Here is a 12,911-nt window from a genome sequence, read left to right on the forward strand (position 1 = left end):
ACGCAGGTTTAAACACTGGATTGAAGTCGACATTGAAATCGTACTTTTTGAATGTGCTTTTACACAATCGGTTGTATCTGGGGTGTATTGTACACATGAGCACTCTTGTTTTGTTTTGAACTCTGGGATGCCATGGTGTAAAGGGCACTGTATAAAAATAAATGTGTATTGTATTGTATTGTATTGTACTTTAAAGTTCAGACCAGAAGGCAGGAAATACATGGAAGTAGTGTAGAAAAACCACATATGCAAAATCAACCAATCACTGCTAAGGACTTGTCTGAATTCCGGAACATGTCATTGTCATGTGAGCAGATGTCATCCCGTGGATTGAACGCATGGCACAGTCTGAAAGTAAAAACAACAGAAGACTTTCTTTTAGGTTCTAGTATCTATGCTTGTGATTTCTAAAGTGTGTCTGTCGGGTGTGCGTGTCTCTTTCTACACACACAGTCTGAGCAGCCAGAGAACAGCACACTGCTCCACATGGCATCCCCTGTATGTTTCTAGGTGTTCAGTGGCTGCCTCTAATCAAGTCAGGTCTGTCACCCTAAGAGTGAAAGAGAAAGTACAGTCTCAGCTTGTAACCAGAAGGTCACCGGTTCAAATCCCACCCCTGCCACTGACTGACTCACTGTGTGTGACCCTGAGCCAGTCGCTTCACCTCCTTGTGCTCCGTCCTGCGGATGAGATGTTAAATCAATGTCCTATTGTAAGTGACTCAGCCTTCCTCTGTAAAGTGCTTTGTGATGGTGGTCCACTATGAAAGGCGCTATATAAAAATAAAGATATTATTATTATTATTATTATTATTATTATTATGATTATTATTATTAGAGGCAGCCATCGAACACTTGGAAACATATTATAAGTAGTTATAATACAGACTGATATATTGTAACATATTGTTGTGGTTGAAACGTTTAGAATGCTTTGTGGTTGACATTGTGAGGTGAGATCTACACTCTCAGTTCCATTAGAAGTGGAGGTGCTGCTAACAGGTTCCAATGGGGACAGGACTGGTGATATAGAATAATATACAACATACAATAACAGACACCCCCTACATACAACACATTCACTTATAGGAACATCTAAAAACCAAACATGCTAGCAACATTAGGGTTTTTAGAAGTCATCCTAGGAATATTAAAAAAAAACATCAAACTGCCTTGATATTCCATTAGATCAGGCAAAATGTGTGCAAGGATGAGACAAGCGGTGATTTAGTGAAATTCATACCTCAAGCCTGTCCTGGATTGGAGGGAGCACCAATTCTCTCATGGGGGTGAGAGAGAGGGAGCAGTTCAGTCTCCATGCCTCAAGCCTGCTCTGGATTGGAGGGAGTGCCCTTTCTCTTAAGGGGTGAGGGAGGGAGGGAGCAGTTCAGTCTCCATGCCTCAAGTCTGCCCTGGATTGGAGGGAGCACCCTTTCTCTCAGGGGGTGAGAGGGTGCTCAGAATGCTGGAATTCCCTTCAGCCTCTTATCTTCGTTTTGATTAGCTGTTTGGGAACTGGCTCAGTTATCAGATGTTCCCACCTCAGTCAATATGTGAACTTGTATCAATACAGAATTCCTCGTCTTTGTTGTGCCTGTTTGCGTTTGGCTTGTGTTCAGCACACTGTGGGTGTCAGGCTGCTATATAGCGGGCAGGCAGGGGGTACCAGTCTACACTCGACTCCACTGGAACCATGGCTAAGGTAAGAGCCGACAACTTATTGAAAATACATAAAGAATATCATATAGGGATGCATGCTGATATCTACCTGATATATTACGAATGGGCTTTCTGCCATTGTATTATAAGTGTGTTTAGTAAGAATAATTAGAATAGTACAACTAATGTTTATCTGATACAAACTGTTTGATTCAAAGACATCTGTGATGTTATCAATAGAATAGTCTGCTATATATTATGCACTGCAGGGATGGAAATAAGACTCCCACTGCAGAGCAGTTTGATCCAGTCCTGGTTTTACTATGAGTTTAATAAGACTCACCTGATCTTGTTACCTGAACAGTGTGGCTAATGGGTGAAGAAGCTATGCAAAGGGAGTCTTTATTTCCAGACCTGTACTGTATACTGTATGACTGCCCTTATTACTGTTCCTCATTCACTATTGAAGACGGTACCCATTCAAATCCATTAGCAGACCCACAGTGTTGAAGCAATGGCAGCTTTACAATGGATTTGTAAGAGCTGTTGAACAACACAGACTGTGGTCCTGTACAGCAACTCACTGTCTGTGTGTCGTGTGTTTAATTGAAGCTCAGCTGTGTCTGTGTGTCGTGTGTTTAATTGAAGCTCAGCTGTGTCTGTGTGTCATGTGTTTAATTGAAGCTCAGCTGTGTCTGTGTGTCGTGTGTTTAATTGAAGCTCAGCTGTGTCTGTGTGTCGTGTGTTTAATTGAAGCTCAGCTGTGTCTGTGTGTCATGTGTTTGATTAATCCCCAGTTCCTCAGCTTCATGACCTTGTTGTGTGTTTAATTAATCCCCAGTTCTTCAGCTTCATGATTTTGTCATGTGTTTAATTAATCCACAGTTCTTCAGCTTCATGACCTTGTCGTGTGTTTAATTGATCCCCAGTTCTTCAGCTTCATGACCTTGTCATGTGTTTAATTGCTCCCCAGTTCTTCTGCTTCATGACCTTGTCGTGTGTTTAATTGATCCCCAGTTCTTCAGCTTCATGACCTTGTTGTGTGTTCAATTAATCCTTAGTTCTTCAGCTTCATGACCTTGTCGTGTGTTTAATTGCTCCCCAGTTCTTCAGCTTCATGACCTTGTCGTGTGTTTAATTGATCCCCAGTTCTTCAGCTTCATGACCTTGTCGTATGTTTAATTGCTCCCCAGTTCTTCAGCTTCATGACATTGTCGTGTGTTTAATTAATCCCCAGTTCTTCAGCTTCATGACCTTGTAGTGTGTTCAATTAATCCTTAGTTCTTCAGCTTCATGACCTTGTCGTGTGTTTAATTGCTCCCCAGTTCTTCAGCTTCATGACCTTGTTGTGTGTTTAATTGATCCCCAGTTCTTCAGCTTCATGACCTTGTCGTGTGTTTAATTAATCCCCAGTTCTTCAGCTTCATGACCTTGTCGTGTGTTTAATTAATCCCCAGTTCTTCAGCTTCATGACCTTGTCGTGTGTTTAATTAATCCCCAGTTCTTCAGCTTCATGACCTTGTCGTGTGTTTAATTGCTCCCCAGTTCTTCAGCTTCATGACCTTGTCGTGTGTTTAATTAATCCCCAGTTCTTCATCTTCATGACCTTGTCGTGTGTTTAATTGCTCCCCAGTTCTTCAGCTTCATGATCTTGTCGTGTGTTTAATTGATCCCCAGTTCTTCAGCTTCATGACCTTGTCGTGTGTTTAATTGATCCCCAGTTCTTCAGCTTCATGACCTTGTCGTGTGTTTAATTAATCCCCAGTTCTTCAGCTTCATGACCTTGTCGTGTGTTTAATTAATCCCCAGTTCTTCAGCTTCATGACCTTGTCGTGTGTTTAATTGATCCCCAGTTCTTCAGCTTCATGACCTTGTCGTGTGTTTAATTAATCCCCAGTTCTTCAGCTTCATGACCTTGTCGTGTGTTTAATTAATCCCCAGTTCTTCAGCTTCATGACCTTGTCGTGTGTTTAATTGCTCCCCAGTTCTTCAGCTTCATGACCTTGTCGTGTGTTTAATTGCTCCCCAGTTCTTCAGCTTCATGACCTTGTTGTGTGTTTAATTGATCCCCAGTTCTTCAGCTTCATGACCTTGTCGTGTGTTTAATTGATCCCCAGTTCTTCTGCTTCATGACCTTGTCGTGTGTTTAATTGATCCCCAGTTCTTCAGCTTCATGACCTTGTTGTGTGTTTTTCTTGCAGCACCTTGCTCTCGCAGTGTTTGTTGCAGCCTTCCTGGCTCAGGCTCTTGCTGAAGAGGTGAGTTTGCAGCCTGTGTGTGATTAGCAGCTTTCTTAGAAAGTGGGACCTCAAAGGTCTATCAGTACATGTTATGTAAAAATGTACCCCTGGCTGTGCCCCTTTCGTTTCTTCACCACTCCTGCTTTCAGTCTCATTGTAACATTCAATCGCTCGGCTGCGTGTCCATTCACTGACATGTGGGGTTCGTTTATTGTACACTAGCAGATGAACTGATTATGTATTGATGTTATTTTGGGAAAACAATAAAATATTATTAAAAACAAAATATTGAAAATAATACAACCTAAAGTAACCTAAAGTAACAGACAGACAGAAATTTGAGGTTCTATTGTAAATAAGCATTTATATTTTATAGAAAGATAGATAGATAAAACTCCAACCCTAACCGGACATACTGGAGTTTATAAATATATATATATATATATATATATATATATATATATATATAAAATGTCATAGCCCAGCTTAAAAAAAAGTATTTATTTTACAAGCTAGCTTTGGCATTGTGACTTTACCCTCCACTAAAATGTTTTCATCTTGTATTGTGCGTGTGTGTGTATAAATATAAGCAGTGCTTGTGTACTGCAGTGTTTGCTTATAATGCACCATGTGTTTTAAATCGATTTTTATTTTTGTATTTCTTAAATTTCTTATACTCAATAATACAGTCCCCCTCTCACCTCTCCCTTTTCTCCTCTCTCTCCCTCCTCCACCCCCTCTCCACCTCCTGTCCCCTCTCTCTCCCCCTCTCCCCTCTCTGTTTTCAGGCAGTGTCCGTCTCTAAGACTCGGAAGGACGGGGGTCTGTCTCGCTACATGCTGCTCATCAACAAGGAGGAGCAGCTGGCGACAGAGCATGTGTGGGCCGGGCGAGACTCAGCCACTGTCCTCTTCGACTACAAGAACGTGAGTGCCGGGGAGAGAGGGGGACTAGATAAATAGAGAGAGGAGAAGAGATGAAGGCAGGGAGAGAAGTTGGGAGGGGAGGAATACAGGAAAAGGGAGAGATGAATGGTGTTCTAATAGGAGGAGCTGAATGGGGTGGAGAGGGGAGAGAAGAGGTGCTAAGGGGAGGGGAAGAGGGGAGGGTGTTTTGAAGCCCCCTGGGTTGGATCTACTATGCGTGACGCTGGGTGGATGTGCGCTTTGTTTCAGGGGATCATTGCGTACAGGGTGTTCGACGGCCGGGCATGTTATGCAGCCAAAATGAACCGGAACACCTTCCCTGCCCTGGATAAGCTCAGAGAGACTCTGGACAACGAGAAGGTGAGACTCACTGCAGCCAGAGCAAAACACTGTGAGCAAAACACAGCACACACAACACAGCGCACACAACACAACACAGCGAGCAAAACACAGCACACACAACACTGCGAGCAAAACACAACACACACAACACAGCACACACAACACAACACTGTGAGCAAAACACAACACACACAACACAGCACACACAACACAACACTGTGAGCAAAACACAGCACACAACACAGCGCACACAACACAGCACACACAACACCGCGCACACAACACAGCACACACAACACAGCGCACACAACACAGCACACACAACACAGCGCACACAACACAGCACACACAACACAGCACACAAAACACAGCACACACAACACAGCAAGCAAAACACAGCACACACAACACAGCACACACAACACAGCGCACACAACACGACATACAAAACACAGCACACACAACACAGCAAGCAAAACACAGCACACACAACACAGCACACACACACGACATACAAAACACAGCACACACACAACACACACATAACACCGCACAAAACAAAATCAATGCAACATGAGCCATTAATGAGCAAAAAGCACTACTGGGACAGCCTAGGATCCGATACACATGGAAAAAACAAGAATGTGGCAATAGCCAAGTTCATTTCTGCAAATGTACTCTATGGCAGTTCCATTAAAGTAAAATGAACCATGCCTGATATTATGCATATTGTATATGATAGTGTGGCCGAGCAGCTGTTGAGTGGCGTGTGACTGGTGACGTCACGGAACAGGAAGTAAACGGAAACCAAACAATGGATGGCAATGATGAAGCTGAACGCAACGGCGCTCAGCGTTTTATTAAATAATAAAACAAAAGATTTAAACAAACAACAAACAAAAAGGCACACGGGCCAAACAAATAAACAAATAAGGTTTAGCAGTTGTTTTTATGTATCGTTTTCTCTCTCCGCTCTCACTCCTAATACACTCTCCGCTGAGGGCAGAGAGCTGCAGGTTTATATACAGTGACCATCTCCTGATTAGCAACAATTAATCAATGAATTAACTCGGGAGATGGTCACCGTCTGCACGAGTTTAATAAGGATGCGTCACTGTCAGCTAGCTAAATAAATAACTAGCTGATCAGCCACGCATCCTCATGAGGTTTTTAAACTATAAAAACAATAACAAATACGCGGTGCTTTTATCTGCGCCGCAAACAATAATACAAATCATAAAAACACAGTGTACATATAAATATAGGGGCGGGACACAGATAGTAACAGAGAATTTCAAGACAGCAAACAGCTCGCTATCCAAGGAGCATCCGGATCCAACAGGATACTCATCAATCACTAGAAATACTTCATGTTTCAACAAATGCAATACATGCATACAGATTTACAGGTGCATCAAATGCAGTGTGAACAGAAAGTGCAGCAGTGTCTCTAAAGCGTGTCTCTCAGACTGTGACAGGATAGCTACACATTGCAACAGCAAATTCTGCTGTTTACTCCACCCCTCCCAATGATATTCCTGATGCCATTCTCTCTCTCAGAATCACAAGCAGAGCCCCCCTCCCCCAGGCAAGAAGTACAACGTGAACCCCGTCCCGATGAAGGATCAGGGGAAGCTGGGGGCCCCCGTGCAGGCGCTGTGCCAGGGACTTCCGGCCTACTGGGCACAGGAGCAGATCGGTGAGGCCCAGACGGGATCACAGGGGGGCCAAAGCTGGCTCTTCCACTCCTGGTCTTTGTTCCAACCCTGTTCTAAATTGTTTAATTGAACCAACTGAACCTCCATCCAGACCCTGAAGTAGTTCCTTATCTAATTCTACCTTTTAAACCCTGGAGTGGAATGGCCCTCCAGGACTGGGATTGGACCCCCCTGCTGTATGAGTTAATATAGTTAATCAGCCCTGTCTCATATCAGTTAATATGTCCAGTCGACCCTGTCTCTCAAGGTATAATGAAACACTGTTTTCAGTTGTCAGTCTACTGATACAACAGAAAACTCAAACTGGACTGTTTTGAAATGTGGCTTTTGATCTTCCAAGAGTGACTTTGTGATTTATATTCATATTCAGTAAAGAGAGGCAGTCAGAACAAGGCTTAAAAATGCTTTTAAGAGGCATATGGGTCAATTAATCAGCCTATACTGTGATGAGCCGCAGCTGAATTGTATTAGAGTATTTTACACATTATATTAGAGTATCTTACAGCTGGAATACATTGAAGCATTTCACAGCACCCGGGAATGGATTGCATCAACCACCTTTCTTGGTTTTCCTGGGATCACCCCTGTAATAAATGGTTTGTTCACGCCAGGGGGGATTCCCCAGTGCTGTAAAATGCTCTAAAAAAAACTTAAATATAAAACATGCAATGGTGCTATATTTAGTAATACTGAAATAATCTAAATTAAACAACAAGCGTTTTGACTGTGAAGCCATTGATGAAAAAGACTTCTAGTGGAAAACGCTTATTATTGAATGTACTGGCTGATCAAATCGACCCCTAAGTGAAGAGACTCCTGAGGATCACAGTATTGCTGCTCTCACGAGCACGGCTTTATTGCTTTGTTTGCTCTGTGTGTGTTTCAGGTGAGATGTTCTTCATCGACGCCGGTGCCTGCCTCCGGGTTGATCTGCTCATCTTCGGCGTGTCTCTCTGCGGGCATGTCGACATGGGCTCTGACATCGCCCCTGACATCGCCCCTGACATCGCCCCTGACATCGCCCCTGACATCGTCCCTCTGCCTCTCATATAGATCTGCAGTTCTGTATCTAAACAAAGTAGAAAGCCAATAAAAAGTAGTTTGCATTCAACATCTGATTTATTGTATATTATTTCATTAAGTTGTTGTTCTTTCTTTTTAATTACCGGTGTGGAACATCATCAGAATGTGGCACGCAAACCCGTTTATCGTCAGAAGATTGTACACTGTCAATGCTACAAAGGACCACTCCACAAATCACTAGAAACAAGACCAGATGTAGTTCACCCACAAAATCATATATGTTTACAATTTTAGATGACCCGATTTTAAATAAACCAAGTTGTTGCTTATCAGTTACAGGCCCATTTCATAAAAGATTATGTAATTTCCGGCCAGTAAAATAAATTACCGGGCAGTATTTAAAGCGTGATTTATGAAACTACAGGCTGGTTATTTTACTGTCCAGTAATGGTTTTTGTTGTGATTTTCCATCATGTACAGTTACCCAGATATTTTATGTAACCAATCGTCAGAGGTATACAAATGAGCCGTGTCCGCTACTTAACACGTCAATGGCATACACAGTCTATGGCAAGCCATCAGGGTCATAATGTATAGACACAACTCGTGTAACGGGGGGGCAAAGGCAACTGAGCCAACCCAGCATAGGAGCATGGGCAGCTGCAGTGGGGCTGTACTGTGCTCAAGCCAAGCCACGCCGTGCCGTGAAGGAATCCGACTACGCCAGCTCTATAGAGAAAGAGCAACTCAAATTTAACATTTCCCCATTTTGTACTGTACAATTTTAAGAACTTTTGAATATATTTCTTTCCATACATTTACAATACTAAGTGCAAGGTATTTTACAATAACATTTGAGTTGTGACCCTTTTGTTGCAACAGAATACATTTTCATAAGTCCTTGAACATGCTTTGATTCTCAAAAGTGTTTAAAAAAAAAATAATTAAAAAAACTCCAGTACTCTGGGGCCCACTGTAGTTCACCACCCTCTCAAAGCAGACTTTTATCTATTTGTTTTGGAGATGCTCACAAGAGCAAATTTGCCAAACTAAACTATATTTAAATAACAGATTTTTTTTTGTAAGAGCAGGTCATCATAGCTTCACAGTAGCCAAATACATATTCCTCCAAGAAGTGCCCACACAGTCTGTGAGGGATGTACAGGGTGATTAGAAAGTAATTTTGTACAATACCTTCAGTGCTTATAAAGAAAGAGGTGATGGGGGGCAAGCAATGACAATAATACCGTTCTTAAGAGCTGCACATTCAAAATCATAACACGTTTATTTGAGAGAGTATTGCACGTACTAGTGTTAGATTTTATAATCACGTATTCTACTCCATATACAAAGTAGTAGTGTGTGCAGAAAAATAAATTAAAGGCAACTGCAGGACAAAAAAAAAAAAAAATCAATATGCCTGTATACAAAGGCAGGCAACCCGTAGGGCAGAGGGGCAGTGCCAGCTCCTCTTTGATTTGCTTGTCCACTCTTTTTGCTCTGTGTATATGCACTGTTATTCTATGTTCTGTTATGGAACGGTTTAAAATGAAGAAAGTGGAAAGGCATTCAGATGACTCCAGAAGGCCAACATTGATAAAAAAGAAAAAATAATAATAAAAAAGTAAAACGATACACCGCACCCTACACAAACATTGGTTTGACCCAGGGGTGAAATTCTACCGGTACTCACCGGTACTACTTGTTTTGATGCCGGTACTCGGTACCGGTTCTTATTTAATCTGCTCATCATCCAACGCGGATGCATTCCATCCACTCACGCAGTCCACTAGCGCAACGTTTCACAAACGCGCTTTCATTCAGCTGCTGGCATTCTGTTTCCTCACATGTTTCTGTTAGCTGCTATTGGCCACAATTACCGTCAATATAATCACTGCATGTTGATTGGCCGAGCTTTCATTCTGATCAGATTTCATTTTGGCTTGAGTCACAAATCTCCGCCCATTTCGCATTGTGTCAGTGCTCATTCGTTGATCAACGAGAGAAGACTTTAGCAGTGCAACATGAAAACAGCGGTATGGAGTACTAATCATTATTATGAAGTAAAAGTGATGTTCTTTAGTGTGGCGGAGAAACTATCTGAAATATTCGAAACGAACACTGCTGCACATGAATTTGAAGGCAAAAATCCATGTCAGTGTTCGCCATAAATTACATAGTTGATAAATATTAGAAATAATTATCATAACGCGTTTTGCCTTCCACTGATTTACCACGTTGCCAAAATTTGCGTGACATTTCCTAAAATGGCAAGCGATGTGTGGGACAGTAGAGATTAAAATAAAACAACTGGATCAAACCGCAGCTTCAGGTTTGGTAAGCGAGTCAGAATAACGATACAGATGGAAGTGTGCTTCAAACTTTTCAAACACGGGCCCAACTTGCAAGGTACACGTTAAGCAGAGTGATCAACGTTTTGTTTGGTCCTAGTATTTTCTGAGGACTGTAACAAAATGAAAACCAAAACAGTGAGGTGTTTTTTCTTTGTACAATGCCCCCTTTTCTAACATTGTGGAGTTTAAGTTAAATGTGAGTTTTTACTTGCGTGCACATCTAAATAAAGGCAGAAGTAACCCGCAGTAAAGATATTTCTGTATGAAAATGTGTCTTTTGCCAGTTTGTTTCTTGTGCTGAATCCACAATACCAGGGATAGAATAAAATAAAAAGTCTACTTTTATACTGTTTCTGCCTGGAATAGATCATGGTAATTAACCTACACAGAAACACAACAGAGAAGCACACAGAACACATTGTAAGATAAGTAATAAGTACAAAATAAATAAAAGAAACAGGGATATATGTTCTAATCCGAGGCTATTATTGTAGCATGGCCAGGTCCTGTTGTAGGGTCTGGAAACTATGGGGATGATTTCAGAGAATACTATGGAGATTAAAGTGGCCAAATACATCATTAGTAGTAGTAGTGCCTGTTACACAATACATTTCAGGGGTATTTTAGCTCCTATTGTGCATTGTGTGACTTAATTTTTTTTTTATACAATTTTTTAGATCATCCCAAACAAAACTCCTCTACAGCAGTCACTGCACAGTGTAATTTGTCTCAGTGCTTGTCATTTATGGTTTAAGTGTTATATTACAGCACATGACTGTGTGATACATGCAGAGGATACAATGCTTTCAGTATCTTCAGATTCTTTGTTTATGGTGAATTGGTTATAATTGATCAGTTATTTATTTCTTTGTCACAAGGCTGGCTGAGTGGTGACATCAGAACCAGGAAATGAACAAGACAGACAGGACGGATGAAATGGTAAATAAAAGGTCTGAACAAAACACAACACAGGACACGGCACTTGAGGCCAAAATAAACAGACAAACAAAATGAACAAACACTAACACACAGGGACGAACACTAAACAAACACGTACCGTGCTGGTCCACCAGCACCACGTAGCAATTGCTCACTATTATTATTTTTCTCATCACTCTCTCCCGTTCCTTCTCGCTGAACACACAACCCCGAGTGAATGAAACGTGCATCTATATAAACAATTGTGCTGGGATTTAATTACCAATTAATTATTCACTTGAATCCCAGCACATGAACTAATCTGTGAAAACCCTGTGTTCACATATTAAAGTACTTTAAATGCATGTGAAGTGAAGTGCAATCCCGTGCCTAAATACAATTAACATTTTAAATAACTCGTGCTGCACACACCCATTTATATCCCGTGCAGCCATATCTATACACCAACATTAACACACCACTCGCAACATACAACACAGAAATGCACACAGGGGCGGGACACATTGCCACATATCCCCCCCCCCCCCCCCTTGTGCGCAGCACACATGGCCTCAATGGCCACCTCCCCCCTGAAAATCCCCAAAGTCTCGCTTAAAGTCCCGGGCCAAGAACAGGGACTTCAAGGGGTTCATGGGCGGCAATGTTGCCAGTAGCCAGGCTGCTACTGGCCATGCTGTCAGCAGACGTGCTGACAGCGTGGAGAGTTTCTCATCCCGCTGTACCCCTGGCAGCAGAAAGGCTGCTGGGGTTGGTGGTCTCCAGACCTCCCCCACCTTCTTCAAAGTCGGCAGCTTCCTTTTGTGGGGCTCCGGCCACAGTACTTCCGGCAGCGAAAGTGCTGCAGCGAAACTGCTGCTGGGGTTGGTGGCCTCCGGACCTCCTCCCCCTTCTTCATGGCCGGCAGCTCCCCTTGGTGGGGTTCTGGCCACAGTAGGCATTTTCCCTCTGCTGGTGGAGATGGGGACAGCAGGCATTTTCCCTCTGCTGGTGGAGATGGGGACAGCAGGCATTCTTCCTCTAGCCCAGTGAGGGTGCAGGTAGGCGTGGCTCCTCCTACTTGGAATTCAACCTGCTGGGGCAGTCCCATATCGGCAGCCAAGTAGTTGATCACCACGGCTGCCGGATTCACAAAGGGCACTGGGGAGTAGTGCTGTTCCCAGCGTTCCCAATGTTCCCCATCTCTGGCCCACAGCAGGTCAACAACCTTCGGGCGGTCCTTCCAGTTTCACTCCAGGTCCGACATCCAGTCCAGCATCTCCTCAGAGGATGGAAAGGGCTCTGTCTCCTCCCTCCTGGGCTGTGGATGCTCTGGGACCTCTCTCCATTCCTGCTTCTCATCATAGCGGAAAGGACAGTCTGCAAACGGATGCTTCTGTTCGCAGAGCAGGCACACCAGCGATGGCTGGTCATATCGCCCTGGGTTCCTGGCCTTCAGGCGGACTTCCTCGGTGTCCTTCACCTCCTCCTGCTGTTGCTGCGGTTGCTGCTGCAGCTTCTTGTGGCCCTTCCCATTCTTATTTTGTATTTATTAATGTATCGTGTACCAATATGTATACATTTTTGAAGTATTCATTCATTGGTACTCAAATTGTCTCTGTTTTTAAAATGTTTATATGCACATGCCTTCCTGATAAAGAACTGGAACCAGCGGAAAAGCACATGTCACAGCTGTGATATTGCGCTTGCAGTTGTGGAAAAGGATCCTCTCCTG

General features: G+C 42.9%; 1 protein-coding gene across 1 annotated transcript; it reads left to right on the forward strand.

Moving 5' to 3' along the window:
- The first annotated feature begins 1,660 nt into the window (after nt 1–1,660).
- Nucleotides 1,661–7,995, forward strand: LOC117966464 (gastrokine-2-like). The gene is made up of 6 exons (XM_034912490.2): nt 1,661–1,701; nt 3,860–3,916; nt 4,687–4,824; nt 5,074–5,184; nt 6,727–6,865; nt 7,771–7,995. Exons 1-6 carry the CDS (start codon nt 1,693–1,695, stop codon nt 7,935–7,937), a joined length of 621 nt encoding a protein of 206 aa, XP_034768381.2. The 5' UTR covers nt 1,661–1,692; the 3' UTR covers nt 7,938–7,995.
- Nucleotides 7,996–12,911: the final 4,916 nt, after the last annotated feature.

The sequence above is a fragment of the Acipenser ruthenus genome, chromosome 46, assembly GCF_902713425.1.
Source record: "Acipenser ruthenus chromosome 46, fAciRut3.2 maternal haplotype, whole genome shotgun sequence".
In the NCBI taxonomy this organism is placed as follows: domain Eukaryota; kingdom Metazoa; phylum Chordata; class Actinopteri; order Acipenseriformes; family Acipenseridae; genus Acipenser; species Acipenser ruthenus.